Source organism: Cydia pomonella, chromosome 23 (genome assembly GCF_033807575.1).
Source record: "Cydia pomonella isolate Wapato2018A chromosome 23, ilCydPomo1, whole genome shotgun sequence".
Taxonomy (NCBI): Eukaryota; Metazoa; Arthropoda; class Insecta; order Lepidoptera; family Tortricidae; genus Cydia; species Cydia pomonella.
This window is the reverse complement of record NC_084725.1, coordinates 7163895-7179931: the sequence shown is the minus strand read 5'-3', so window position 1 is coordinate 7179931 and position 16037 is coordinate 7163895. Positions and strand designations below refer to the sequence as shown.

General features: G+C 36.9%; 1 protein-coding gene across 1 annotated transcript in view; it reads left to right on the top strand.

Moving 5' to 3' along the window:
- Positions 1–15789, top strand: part of LOC133530704 (dual specificity protein phosphatase CDC14B-like) — a 55205-nt gene extending 39416 nt beyond the window's left edge. Inside the window, exons 4-8 of the mRNA XM_061868725.1 lie at positions 938–1147; positions 5522–5840; positions 6526–6664; positions 7123–7282; positions 7705–15789. Coding sequence (XP_061724709.1) covers positions 938–1147; positions 5522–5840; positions 6526–6664; positions 7123–7282; positions 7705–8682 — 1806 coding nt within the window. The 3' untranslated portion in view covers positions 8683–15789. The remainder of the gene's footprint in view (positions 1–937; positions 1148–5521; positions 5841–6525; positions 6665–7122; positions 7283–7704) is intronic.
- The last annotated feature ends 248 nt before the right edge of the window (positions 15790–16037 follow it).

Genomic DNA, 16037 nt, shown 5'->3' with positions numbered 1-16037 from the left:
ATTGGATAGACTAGCAGGCTAATACCAAAGTCCAATCAAAATTCAACTTAAAAGTAACTAGGTGGGGTGTAGATTCGATTGGTTTTCATGAATGTCACGTGCGTTACCTATACCGTCTCGTTTCTCTCGTTTCGCTGTTTATTGGATAATGGAGGCGCGTGGGAATGCATTGTTCGTGGACAATTACATTCACATTAGACAAATGACGAAAAGCAGCAGTTTTTCCTAGATACATACGTCCTTTTGTGATTAAGAGACTGTATCAAGTAGGTCGGTTCTATTTTGGCTTTAAACATATAGGCAATTTAATCAATTAAAATGCTATGCGTTTCAGTAACGGGCAGATATGGACGCATTTGTTTAAATGGACGGTTCATTGATTGCCCTAATGTGCGCTTTAGGCAGTAATATGTGCGTGTTAATTGTTTTATGGTACGTGTAATGTGTTGTTATTTATGAGCTATTTATTAGGCTGAGATTTATGATGAAAGGGGATGAGAATAATAGGCACTTTGTAAAGAAAGCATTATCACAACTAAATACTGGGTGGTAAGAAGAGAAATTCTGTTTGATTTGATTAACATTCATTATCAATCTTTAGAATTAAGATCGTCGGAATACACAGATATATTAATTGCGATATTCGCTATGTGCACAACTGTGGCGACCTACCAGTAGTAATTTTCGCTGTCATACTTTTAGTTCGACTGCTACTCATTGCCAATACGTAAGAGAATTTGCGAAATAGAGAGACTCTCCGTATTGGATTACATTTCACAAAATAAGCAGAAAGAAATGACTTAGTTAGGTTAAGTTAGTAATCCAGGCTAAGATATTCGGAAGTACATGACTGGTATATTTCAGTCGAAAGCCCACTTTACCTAAACAACAACTTGTTTAATTTGTTTGTATATAAAACTATGTTTATAATTTCCAGATAATATACCAAAATGGGTCCCCCGGCGCAGTCTACAAGCAGCTAACAGACGGATCAGAATGGTCCCTTCTGAACTTCCGTGACGCCTCCGGGGGCCCTCCCTTGTTCGACATATCTCTTCTGGACGTCCTTCACGGCATGAAGGTGGCCCATGACGCTGGGTTCTTCCATTTTGATCATTTTGATGCAGACCAGTATTTGTTCTATGAGGTGAGTTACTGTTTGCTGAACTTTCGTGATGCGTTTGGACGCCCTCCACTCTTCTCTTCGACATATCGCTGTTGGACGTCCTCCACAGCATGAAGGATGCGCATGACGCTGGGTTCTTTCATTTTGATCCGGACCAGTATTTGCTCTATGATGAGGGTTACAGTTTGGTGCCTTGACCAGGATACTTATTTTTAAGTCCTTAGTTGTTGTTGTTCTAAGGCACCCCACAGGTGCAAAGCGCCTTCACAAGCTCGAGCCACGCCTTACTTAGTTAGTTGTCAACCTTAGTTGTTATTTTATCAAAATAATAGGTTTTTAAAAATGTATATCTGTGAATTTCCAATCTATTCCCCGTACTACGTCTTAGGTATGGGTATCTATAGTCTGGTAAACCTAATTTCTCAGTAAATAAGAGAAAAAAAAAACGATACTCTTTCCATAGCGTAAGATAAAGACGGCATGATTCTCTCTGTCTGTGTTTGAAACACAGTCCCATACGTTACGGCTTCTCTGAGCTCTTGAGCTCTCAGCGAAACCTCAAGGTTTTCTATTGCATAGCTGCATTTTATTATCAAATCACGATTAATCATTTCGGATAATCCGCAATATGACCCTGGAATCCAAATCACCTAGTTTACCCAGTATATCCAAAGGTCAAGGAAAACATAAAATATGGGGTAGTGATTCTTGAAACTCTTGATATTTGATGCTTCAGATAGAAAAGTAGTGCATGTTTTGGAGGGCTTATATTAAGTGCATGCTGATATTGCACAAACATGCATGCCCTAGATTGCCTTTCTATTTCGTTTAAGCACTGAATATAGAACAAGAATGTTTCAATTTAAATGCTGTCAACATATATATTGAAACAACGCTCTCCTGTGTGTGAAAATTTAGAATATCTGAGATAAGGCGTTGGATGTAGACGCGGAGATTAGATTCTTCCAGTCATTAGAGCGAGTGAGACATAGTTTAGAATGTTAATTTAGCAAACTCTTGCTAATTTTCCTGGTATGTTAGGAGATGCATCTTCAGTAATAGAAACTACAAAACTCATAATATTAGTAGTTATATTCTGGGTATAGAGTACCTACTTGTACATATACATATACTTTGTATGTAACTATAATTATACGAGCGTTCTAAGAGCATCCCGCCAGAGAGTCGCTTATGAACGCTACTCTTTTAATCTTACTTAGAACGCTATCCGAGAATGATAGCAAACTATTGGTATAACCCAACTGTTTATTGTCCTTATCAGTCGAAAGAATTATTGAAATAGCCGCTGTAGAATTAGAGCAGTTCATTGTCATTTCTGTTTATAGGCCACCTTTGGGCAGTTTTGAAATCTTCCAAAATAAAATGGAAACAGTTTTATCAAAATTATCACACATTAAAAAACAACTAATTATATGTGGAGACTTCAACATAAACGTTTTAGAAATCTCTTCGTTAAGTGTTAGCTTGATCAGTCTCTTCAAATCTTTTAGATTAGATCATATTTTTATGGAACCTACAAGGGTGACTCCTACCAGCGCAACCTGTATTGATAACATTTTTACTGATATTGTTCCTATTAGTAAAAATGTAATCGGTGCACTGGAATCAGATCACTTGGGTCAAATAATTACATTTGAACGAATGCAGAGTTTAAGTCCTTTAAAGAAGAGAATTACGTTTGTACCAGTAACTTCAGAGCGTTTGGAGAGGATGAGGACCTTGCTCCTCAGTTACCGATCTTGACAGCGGAATTAGGTCCCAATGATATGTACGATACATTCTTCAAAACCTTTTTAAAAGAGTATAATACAATATTCACTTCTAAATCGGTTGTAGCTGGCGGTGCAAATCGTTTTAGTGAGTGGGCTACTGCAGAATTATATAATCAGACGAAAAAATTATACGAACTTTACGAGGAACGGCGCTATAGAACGAGCGATGAATTTAAAGAATATGTAAAGCAATTTTCTAAAAGCTTCAAATTGAATTGTCGTTTAGCTAAATGTATTTTTTTAAGCAATAAGATAAGAAATAGTTCCGACGTCATTAGAACTACATGGAAAATTATAAATGAGGAGACTGGTCGCAAAAAAAGGACAAAAACCACATACCGGCTTAACGTAAATGGGAAATTAATAGAGTCTAATATAGATGTCGCCACTGAATTTGAAACTTTCTTTACTAGTGCACCAGTTACTACGACCAACCATCTTAAATCATCAAGTTCGTCTGCTGTTGGATTGTTAGAAAATAATTTGCCTAAATGTTTCATGGAGTTTAAGTTTCAACACGTTACTAACCTAGATGTACTAAAAGCATTTCGATCTATTAATGTTAAAAAAACGAATGATCTCTGGGGAGTTTCTGTCTTCGTTATTAAGCCCCTTATTGAATTACTAGTACCTGACTTAGTAGTCATATTTAACAACTGCGTCGACTGTGCCGAGTTTCCAAACCTAATGAAGCAAAGCAAAATTACTCCTTTATTTAAAACAGGTAGTACGACTGATCCCACTAATTATAGGCCTATTTCAGTTTTGCCCACACTTAGCAAAATTTTTGAAAAGATAATTTTATCTCAGTTGCTTAGCCATTTTAACACGAACAATTTGATGCACAACAAGCAGTTTGGGTTTACTCGGGGTCGAACGACCACTGACGCTGGGATAGAACTAATTAAAAATATTTTCGATGCCTGGGAGGAGTCACATGATGCCATTGGAATTTTTTGTGACTTATCCAAGGCGTTCGACTGCGTTTGTCACGAAACACTCGTGAGGAAACTTCACTTCTATGGTGTTCGAGGCAAAGCGCTGGATTTGCTAAAATCATATTTAGATGGAAGAATCCAAAAAGTGGACGTGAATGGGGAACGGTCTCTAGGATCACTTGTTTCTATGGGCGTCCCCCAGGGGTCAATATTAGGGCCCTTTCTTTTCCTCATTTATATAAATGATTTGCCGTACTTAGTGAGAGATCACCATGATATAGTACTGTTTGCTGACGATACTTCCCTCATTTTTAAAGTCAAACGTCACGAAGATGCCAGTGATCATGTAAACAGTGCTATATCAAAAGTAGTGCAATGGTTCAATGTCAATAACCTATTATTGAACGAGAAGAAAACCAATTATATAAAGTTCACCACTACAAATGTCAGAAATATACAAACGACTGTCACTATCAAAGACGAGGAATTGGAAATGATCAATAGTACAGTATTCCTAGGTCTGACATTAGATTCCAAGCTGCAATGGGGCCCCCACATAAATATTCTCGCAGGCAAACTTAGTTCTGCAGCATTTGCAGTATGCAAAATCCGTCACTTAACGGACGAAAAAACAGCTAGATTGGTGTATTTTAGCTACTTTCATAGTGTGATGTCATACGGCATCTTGCTTTGGGGTAATGCTGCTGAAATCAATACCATTTTTGTACTGCAAAAGCGCGCCATTCGTTCAATTTATAAAATGAAGGTTAGAGATTCTCTTAGAAATAAGTTTAAAGATATTAATATACTTACTGTATACTGTCAATACATTTATGCAAATATTGTTTATGTTCATAAGCATATCAATAACTTCAAGAGAAATTGTGACATACATAATATTAACACAAGAAACAAGGACAAGTTAGCAATACCAACCACACGGCTGCAAAAAATCAAAAATTCTTTTAAAGGTAATTGTGTACGATTTTACAATAAACTGCCAAATAATATAACTAATCTTCCAATGAATAGATTTAAGAAATACATTAAAAGTAAATTAATTTGTAAATCTTATTATAGCATCAAAGATTATATTAATGACAAAACTGCTTGGGACTGAGTTAACATCTGATTTTTATTTTTATATTGTTTTTTTTTTTTTATATTATTGACGGGTTGACTTTTATTCCCTTGTTTATATGTAATTTTTGACATTGATTAATTGTTACCAATTGTTATTATTTATTTCTTATTTAAAATCCAATGAATGTTTGTTATATATAGATATATTTTATTTTTTGTACCTATACTGACTTGTCAAAAGTGCTTATTTTTAAGCCTACTTGAATAAACGATTTTTGAAGTTGAAGTTGAAGTATGTCAATGGAGTATTTGTTCCCTGATCAGACCAAATATTGAAATCATTTATTTCGAGCTAAAAACTCATATAGTGTTAGTACATACAACAATTATTATTTATCTACCTATATATCTAAGTTAGTGTACAAAATATGAGCTTCCTAGAATTTTCTACGCTAAGTTTTCATGCTAAGTGTTGCGTCAAATATGAAGCTTACATGGATATGTGTGCACTCTTACTGTAAAGTTAGTGTAAGCGTGGTCAGAGTATCATGTTATTCAATGCACCTTAACTCCATTTCCAGAAAGTGGAGAATGGCGACCTAAACTGGATAGTCCCCGGCAAGATGCTCGCGTTCTCGGGCCCGCACCACCGCTCGCGCCTCGACCGCGGCTACCCGCTGCACAGCCCCGAGCACTACCACGACTACTTCCGTCGCCACAACGTCACGACGATCGTGCGACTGAACAAAAAGTCGTACGATGCGAGGCAGTTCACGGCGCATGGATTTGAGCATCGGGAGTTGTTTTTTGTCGATGGATCGGTGCCTTCAGATCTGATTGTGAATCGGTTTATAAGGATATCTGAAGCTGCCAAGGGAGCAGTTGCTGTGCATTGTAAAGGTTAGTTACTATTACTATCGTGTGACTGAACAGAACATTTTTACCATAAATGACTCACTCGTGAATCGTGAATACGTGTAATTCATGGCGCTATTTTATGGTGGCTATTTTGGCTCTCATTTGTATTGTGTAATCCCGATGAAAGGTGTTGCGTTATTGCCGGTGTTTTACTTTATTGTGGTAATTTTACTAACTCATGAACTCTGTTACCTGTTTCATTGAGCGAATTATAACAAACTTTTCAATGCACAGTTACAAAATAATTATTGATTTAATTGATACGTATTTTTTCATCGAACTTTGGTGAAATATTTATTTATTAAATGTTAAACTTTATTGCACATATAAAAGGTACAATGGCGGACATAATAAAATAAAATAAATGAATAAATATTATAGGGACATTTTTACACAAATTGACTGAGTCCCATGGTGAACCGGGAAGGCTTGTGTTGTGGGTACTCAGACAACGATATATATATATATATATATATATATATATATATAATATGCAAATACTTAAATACATAGAAAACATCCATGACTCAGGAACAAATGTCTGTGCTCATCACACAAATTGCCCTTACCGGAATTCGAACCCAGGACCATCGGCTTCATAGACAAGGTCACTACCTAACTCAATATTTAAAAAGATACCTCAATGATGTATTTATTTTTTTTCCAGCGGGCTTAGGCCGGACGGGGACTCTGATAGCCTGCTACATGATGAAGCACCACGGCTTCACGGCGCGCGAAGCCATCGCCTGGCTGCGCGTGTGCCGCCCCGGCTCCGTCATCGGCCACCAGCAGTGGTTCCTCGAGAAGTTAGCATTCACATACACTTTTATGTCAAAATGAGTTGAAGATCTTTCTTAACAGTACTTATTATATAGCAGCGCAAATGGTCGCGTGCAGTAGAGGACGCGGGGCAAGTAGCGTCTTAACTCTTTGACCGTCAAAGACGTAAATTGAAATTGACGCGCGCGGTCACAACCCAATATCAACCTTAGTGCATTCTGACAAGGTTTGGGATTCAAAGCGTTAATGTAGGTACGCTTCACGCCGCGCTGTTGAAGTTTATTTGGTAACAGTTGTTTCATCACATCAGGCTGAATCAGATTTGATATTTGTTCGCTGCGCGGACACGAAGAGCTCACGCGCCGGTATAACCTGCACCGCCCGTCGCTGTACACCCAGAAGTAAAATAATTTCTTTCAAAAATTTGTTTTTTCGACGGATGTCGGAGTTTCAGTAATGTAGTTACGTAATTCTTTTTTTTTAGTGTCCAACCCCGAATGCATGCAGAGGGCGAGGCATATCGGCGCCGGCATCACATAACAGCGTTCCCCGTGTTCACTCGAGGCATCTACTGCGATCTGCCGCCGGAAGAGAAGCCGGTATCTCTTCAGACGATACTGCATAATAAGAATACCAATAACAAGGTAAGGAAATACAAGGGCAAATTCAGATTTGACAAATAGTATGCCGTGACTATGGAAACACCGAAAAAAAAAGTTTATCTTGGTGACTGTCGCTACCTAAATACATTAGACTTTAGACAGAAACGTTTGGGGAGTAATATGAAATATTATAACAGTGAACAGTTATTGGTTTTAGAAGAGTTATAATGACTGAGAAAAAAGTGCCTAGTGATTGATTGATAACTAGGACTACCGCATAATGTATGGAGCCGTACAGCGCCCTCTATATCAGATGTCCAATATCCGTGTTGGCAGTGCGATTTTTTTCAATTCAATCACTTAATAAAAGTCTACAAACCGCCTTATTAACAGTAAATTATAACTAATCCACTTCAATAATTCATTGTCTTAGACAAACTGACATTATGTTTCTCTATTTCCAGCTCGATAATGCAAACGCCCTCAACGCAAACGAAACAGACTCGGAAAACAACGTCACAGCCGTCATCGGCAAATACAAGACCACCGCCACCGCCATGCTGCCCACCAAGACCGTCTTCACCCCCAAGTTGAACTACATGCTCCCCACTAATAACATCAGGAACGCGGCCAACACTAACCTGAAGACAACGCAGCCAAGGATCTTAAACTCCACCCTGAAGTCCCACTACGCAGCTAAAACTTCAACCTTCCCGCCAACCAGAAGTGCCAATTCTCAAGCGAAAATCTCTGGTGTCAAAGCCCAATTCACAGGCAAAAGCAGCTTCCACGGCCAGCGAGCCAATCTCGCTCGACCTGTCGGCTACGCCCATGGAACTAGCCCTCTAAAAACATTCACAAGAAAAACCGTCACAAAAATAACCAATAACGAAACCGCAGTTGTTAACACGCTGAGCAATGTAACTTCAACCTTATCAGCTTTAACAGAGAACTGTCATTTGAACGGCAAAAATCGCTTACCATCAGAACCGAATCTAAAAGCCGTGACCGCCAAAACGACGCCAACTAACGTGAATTCTAGAAAGAAATTAATCGTGCGCTCCAACTCTAGTTCAAGGAAAAAACTGCCGAAGAATAATGTGGGTAAAAGCAGTTTGGAGTCCACGCAAGATCTGTCTTCCAGTGATACGAATGTCACCAACATATCTGCCGATTCCTTGGAAACTCCTTTCAGGTTTAGGCGAAAACGGGATAAATCTAGCAGCCCTGAGCCTATGGACTGCATTTCGAATTCCATCATAACTGCCGATGTCACTCCAGAAAATTTCGAAGAGACTACAAACTCCCAAGGTAATAAACTATATAAAATCAAAGCGTTAAGAAAGAAATGTCCCGCGTTTGGGGTGAGTCTTCTAAAGAAAGACGGAGTGCAGACTCGCTCGAGTACTTGTACAAGCAGCTCGACTGTTAAGAAGAAATGATCTCGATGTGGTTAAGTATGTAGTTGTATTTGCACTTCAGATTCTATATAGGAATGTGCTTAGCACATTTAGCGTCGATTGCGTACATTCGTTTAGAGACTTGTGAGTTAGTGACTTGTATCGGTATGAAAGCTTCTTACATTTCCCGTAATTTTCGTAAAGGTGCGTCAAATCCGCCACCTTCATGCTGTTCAATACTGCATGCGATTTTAACTGATCCGGTTTTAGGTGTAATTCCGTCCTAATATAAAACTGTCCTTTTTTCGACAAGCGTTTATCTGGTGATATGAGCCTGCTGAGTGGAACCATATTATATTTATCTATTGCTATTAGCTACTTATAGTGTCCGCCTAGCCACTCATATGTCACTCATTTTAAAATGAGTTAAATCATAAAAATAATAACAATAGGCTACCAAGCAGCTAAACTGTGGAATGAACTGCCGCCCGCGGTATTTACGGACTAATACGACCTTCAAGAAAAGATCGCACTCCCATCTTAAAGCCCGTCGAAGCACTTTCAACCCCTCTGGTATTGCAGGTGTCCATGAGCTACGGTATTTGCTTACCGTCGGGCGATTCGTCTGTTCGTGTGCCTCCTATATTACAAAAAAAACTGACTTAATACTTACGTAAGTCGCTAAACGAATGTACGTACTTGTTATGTGTATAGAGAGTATATAAATCTGTGTTGTAAACCCCACATCAGAGCCTAAACCTTTACACATAGTTGTACAGGTCGATTGATTGCCTACACTCGCAGCTGCTTAGATTTTAAGGTTTCTTTATAAAAGATATGAAAGTTTTTTAACTATGAAATCGAAATGTGCTTATATTTTATGTTGTAGTTTTTCTATTCAAAATATAATGTGCTTTAAGATTGAGGTTGCTTTTATGATTATAGAATTGCGTGAAATGAGATTATATTGACACTAATAAGTGTTCAAGTAATTTTGAACAAATTCCATATTAGTTTCTAGAATTATTATCTATAGTGTTATTTTGAAAAGTTCGCTAGACAATCAATTGACCGTAGTCGTGTAATAAATGAATATTTTTGTATTATATAAAATTACTAAGTGATTTTTCAAATGCCATTTCTTTAGCTTTTATTGAGCAACTTGTTGTATTCGTGATATCGATTTCGTTGACATTTTGTTGAATAAAAATCTAGTTTCTAAGTTAATTGTTTGCAATATAAAATCGTTATAAGGAATTATGTGCTGAATACTTTTTGAAAGCTTTTTGGACTAATAATTTTAATTATTTAACGCAGCGTAATAGTATTTTAATTTGCGAAAGCGCCATCAGTCTAATAAAATTCACTTTAATACTATACATTTATTTTTGATTTGACTAGTAAGAAATAATTATCAATTTATTATTTATACTAATGTATTTTTTAGGAAGTATGAACAGTACATTGCGTTAATAATTAAGTCGAAATGAATAGAATGTTAAATATGTTTGTGTCAGGCATTCGAGTGTATGTAAATGTTATACTACAATTATAGTTGGAGAAAAAGGTTCAGCATCTCTGACTTTACGTGTCCATTTCCATTATTAGAGGCTTACTGTATCTCTCCAATCATTCTCCACTTTTCTGGTTAAAACAGTACTTTCCTTATTTGGGCCTGCGTCTAAACTTCCATCAAGAACTAATTGTATGAATGAATTGGCCAAGTCGAGCCTCATCGCAGACATAATTTGAGAATAGCAAATAAAATCTTTATGTTCCTTTATTTTTCTAGATGAAATTGAGTTATTTTTCAACTTTTAAAAATCTAAGTATGTGTTTTTAAAGTGTCTCTGCCCAAACAGGTGTCATGAACCTTTTGTTTTTTAAAGAACGCTTTTTGTGGTCCAATATTTCAAACAGCCAGGTGTGCTGAACCTTTGCCAACATTCCTATCGCATATTTTTATATCGTATCAAGAGCCTATAGGAGTTCCGTAAGTCACGAATTTACAGTGTCATATCAGATTTGTACGCGCACCGTTTACCGGCGGCGTCCGCCGCCATCTTTGTTGTATGTTATGTTTATATGCGTTTGTTCACGATTTGACCGTGTAGTTTTTAACTGGGCATCCTGAATATAAGTCTAAATTGGAGATCATTTCTCTGCCGGTACATCTGAGTTTTTAGTTTAAAGTCAAGTTTCATTTGTAATAAATGTGTGACAAAATTTATACCGAAAAAACAAATCGTGATCTTGATAATCTATAGAATCATTGACATCACAATCCATATTATATTTTTTAACCGTTCCTATTGGTAATAAATGACAAAATATAATCATATTTTAAAGGTCACCACAGTATCTGCACCTTGACAATCGTAATCTGTCGTTTAGCGCCCTGCCGTTTTACCCAATAGCCCTAGTTCATCTCATTTGATTGCATCTCACTAGTCCTTACACTTTGACGCGAACTGCCTCTGCGTGCTCCTCATGCGTCCTCCTCCTGCGTGCGCACGGGCAAGGGTAGCATCCGCTTGGTGTACCCCTTTCATCTCATTAGAGTTCCAGAAAGGCATCTACGTGTTGGCTTCGGCTCTGCGCTCGTCCCCAAATGTCTGGCAAACCATTGTTCCGTGGTGGTAATGGAATTAATTTATTAAGTGGTCATGCACTTTTACAGCTGGGTACATCGTGCACCTACATCTATACAGGGTGACCTTAGCCATTGGACAAACCCCGAAATCCCACGTAGGGTTACTTCTCAGGAATGCTCTAACATTAATATATTTTTAATTAGAACAAATGATAATAAAAATTCAAACTAGTTATTTTCATTAATCGACAACAAAATGAAACATTCTGTATCAAGTATTTTTGACAAAAGCGTATTTTCGCTAATGATGACATTAGTTGTCAAAAGTCCGAATCTCATTAGTGTCATAAAGAAAAAAGACAAACAAAAAGGTCGAACAAGGTGTCATACTATTTTATGACAACGTTTTACCTCAGGAACTACTAACGCATACAGGCTGCTCCAAAGTAAAAAATCTTAATTTGTTAATTTCTTCGTAACGGGTACACTGTTTGTTATGATACTTTGTATACTGGTTCTAAATACCCTATTGCATATGTACGTTTCGGCTTTGTCCAATGGCTAGGGACAACCTTTATATTCAAGGCTGCCTTAGTTTAAAACTAAGCGGTGAAATCGTTCGTGAACGCGATGTGTTATTGTATTGTGGCTTTAGCAGCGGTTAGGTGTTCATGTTAGAGGAGCGTCTCGGGAAGGATGCTTGTTGAGACTGCAATATACTATAGGCTTTCTAATTTCTGGATAGAACAGGCTAGGCGAAATTGGTTCTTATGTTAATGGGACAAAGATAGGTTCTTTTTATCTGTTACAGTCGCCACCAAATATATGGGGGCGGCCGAGGTGCCCACAAATATCTGAACACGCCTCTATTGTCAAAGTGTTAGAGTGCGTGTTCAGATATTTATGAGCATCGCTGAAGTCCCTAATGAAAATCCTCAAGTTTGTAATTAATTTTCTGGCAACCATATAGTTATCTAAAAAAGCGGTACGATATTTCAAAAACTCTGAATCTACTGCACCTTAATACGATCCTAAGTCAGCATATGCATTGCATACGTTTAATCTTTTTAATTATGCTCGTAAGCTGGTACTATTAATATTATTTTCGATGCCGGTACGTAATCTTTTCTGATTTAAAGTCACAAAAAGTCAGCTAGTCACAAAATTATTGGTTGTAAATAGTTGCAAACTGTACAGTAACTATACATATAAGCATTATTTTTTTATGAAATTTAATACAGTAAAGTAGAGAGAATTAAATATTGTATAAAATTCACAAAGAAAGGCCTAGTATATTGCAGTACCGATGTTGATTATGGTGGTATTATTTCTAGATTTCTACACAACTATTTATATTGGTTGTCTATTATAAATCCGTTCACTAAAGGAGTCGATTATCACAAGTCACGGTCAAGTTTTTACAAACCTGGGTGTAAGTACACACCCAGCTGCTAGCGTGCATGCACTTTTACAGCTCGCTGCATCGATGTCTTTTGACTTTTTGACAGATTTTGACGTACACATATTATTTGATTTTTTTAATATCTATATTTTTAATTTATAATATCTATATTTTTATAATGATTTTGTAAATACGCATGTATTCATATTGTGAGATTAGATTTATTTGCAGGACAAAATAATGCAATATCCATGTTATGACAAAGATACAGCTATGAGAGATAGGTCATTTAATCTCTCGAAATAATACACTATAAATATAAATATACAGTATCGTGGTCGTGCATACAAAAAGAGAAAACGTTTTTTCACTTTTGAATATTTTTCATTCTCGATGATTCCCTATAAACCTAGTTGATCAATGATCATTGACACAATGAACAACTAGGTTTATAGGGTTTCCTTTTTTCAAAAATTGCAAAACAAAAAGCGAAACCTATAAACCTAGAATATATTATGCCGAACCGATCAAAATCAAAGTGATTTGTTAAGATTTAGTTAGTGAAAAATGTTTTCTCCCGAAATAGAATTTCGTAGAAATAGTACCGTGATTTCGCTAGGACAGTAAAGCTATTCTTCCTCTCTTAAGGAGTCGTCACGCTAGAGCGGAGCGCTGTATACATCACGTGATCACCCATTACCATTCATAGAAAACTGAAGTGCCGGACGACCCGGGCCGTTCTAGCGTGAGTCATCCTTCAATGTTTGTACACTCAGCATCCCACGGGAGATCGCGTCGAATGATGATCCCTATGACAGTTCAATAAAGTCTCTTTTGAGTAAGTTTAATTATAAAAACATTAAACAGAATATGTTTTTACAGTATTAATATTACTTAAATGTTACATTTCTAAATAAACTAATATGCTTAACTTCCTAATAAATGTCTAGAAACGTTTTACTTGACAGCCACTCCATATAAATATATTCATAGAGAGAGACCATCATTCGACGCCAGAGTTATAGAATACATAGATTGGATACAGAATGTTGAATTGACGGAGAACAAACCATTATACTGGACTTCCGTCCTCTTCTCTGTCCGTCACCATAGAGATATAAGTAAGCATAGAGTGCTCACTCCATATCCACCAAAATGCTTATTATTTTCGTAGTCGGCGTCTAGCGTCAAGTAGCCAATCAGCACCGCTACTCGATACCACAAGTGTCGCGGCTGACGAAAAGTGCTTACTCAATAATTTAAAACTAATGTTACAAGCAGGAATTGAAAACAGAGTTCCGGTGAATCCGGTTACAATATGGCTGAAAATGGTTTATCATTAGACTTTTCGTTCGTCGCGACATCTATTGTCAAGTAGCAGTACTGATAAAACCGCTACGTGACGCTAGATGTCGACTACAAAAATAACCGTTTTGGTAAGAAAACTGATGTATAGATTGACGTCATGTGTTCTAAATGTAATGTGTTGTGTCAAGAATGAAAATCATTAATCAATATGTTTTTTTACATATACTTTAATTTTTCATCAAATGATCATGATTAATTCCTCACAATTTCATATTTTCACAGTATAGGTGACTTATTTTTATTTATAAGATAAATATTATTATTATTGACCTTATTTTTATATTTGTTGGTGTGATGCGGTGTGATAGGTATGGGACCAGACGTTAGTCATACCAATTGTTTTGCATCTGTTGTTTAGATATAATTTTATTATAGGCGTTTTCTGAGGTTATTAAGTTTGTATGTGCAATTTTTAAAAAGATGCGGATGCTGCATACAGGTTAATATAATGTGAAATTACAATGTCACTTTTAATCCAAAAAAATTACTCGATGAACAAGCGTTGCGCTTTGGTTACATGTAAGCACTAGCCATAACCAATTTAATTTCAAATTAGTATGCGAGAATAGACTGACTGATTGTTATGTAGTATTCTTTGAGTATTGATGAGTATATTTTATGAAAATGACATTTTTCCCATTTCTTTAAGTATAACTCGGAAGCCTATTTCTCCAGTCTGAAAATATGAAGCTCGTCACAGACCGAGCTATAATATCCCAAAAGATATCTTATCTCTTCAAGTGGCATTCGTTCAAGTGGGTTTCATTTTTGAGTTATTGGAATTTTGATTTTATTTCAATTTATCAAATTTGAAATTTAAATGACATAATCGGTCGGGAGTCGACGGCCTCCCACTCCAAGGGTTATAGCAAGACATCTTACGATATATATTACGTACCATTAGACAGTCGACACACAAAGCTATGTCATATATTTTGGTATCTTACGATATTTTATAGCAAGACATCTTAACCCTATTCCAGGCCGCACCAATCTACAAGGTTTTCTCAAAAAATACAAATATATTCCAATAAATCCAGCTTTGATGATTCATTTGAAGACAAGTTATATTTTCCGAAAGTGCAATCTAATTTGAACCTTAAATCGGATGGCTAAGGTTGAAATTATATTGGCGCGTATGTGGTCGATAAATCGTACTATGCCTGGAAAAGGGTTAAGATACCTTGCGATATATATAGCTCGGTATATCACGATATATTTTGGTATATTTCGTCTCTCTCACAATGTAGGTGCTAGACAGACAGCGATATATATTTTGGTATCGTTGGCGTGTGTGGTGCTTTAGCTATACTATAAGATATCGGTCGGCATCTTACGGTATAGTAATATATATCCACAACGAAGTTACAGGGGGTCGAAAATGGTCTGAATTGCTTCGAGAAAAGGATGGTACGGGCGTGCTTTTTTGCTCGACTTGGTGGGGGCACGGTAGATTATCGCTCCGTCTATGACGGGCTTAAGGCTCATTTGGCCCTATATTCTTGTTGCATCCGTTAGAACCATAAAGAGATGCAGAATCTTTGTAAATGACCAAACTGCGGCTTAATATTTTTTGTTCAATATTTCAGACTGTTATTGAAATATAAAATATGTTTTAGATTTAAAAATTGTACCCAATAAAGGCCTCGAAATCTAGTATATGTTACGTTGTGATCTTCCGATCTAATCAGTTACTAATGTAGCGCACTATATGTAAATATACACTATATCAACATGGTGTAACAAATGCTTGTGCTTAAAAAATAAAAAGATATATTCCAATTTATTTTGTGGTTTTATTAAATTTGCAACTTAAGATTTTTCAATTTTCGACTCTTAGTTCAATAGGATGAAGGTTCTATTCGCTTTAACACATTCACTGCCAGCGCGAGGTACGCGCTACGAGCGTATCTATCTGAAGGCCTACCGCGAACTACGTTCGACGTGTTGCCTCACTGTCACACTTACGTACGAATGTTCAAGTGCGTCAGAGGCAATACGTCGAACGTGATTCGAGGTAGGCCCTCATAATAC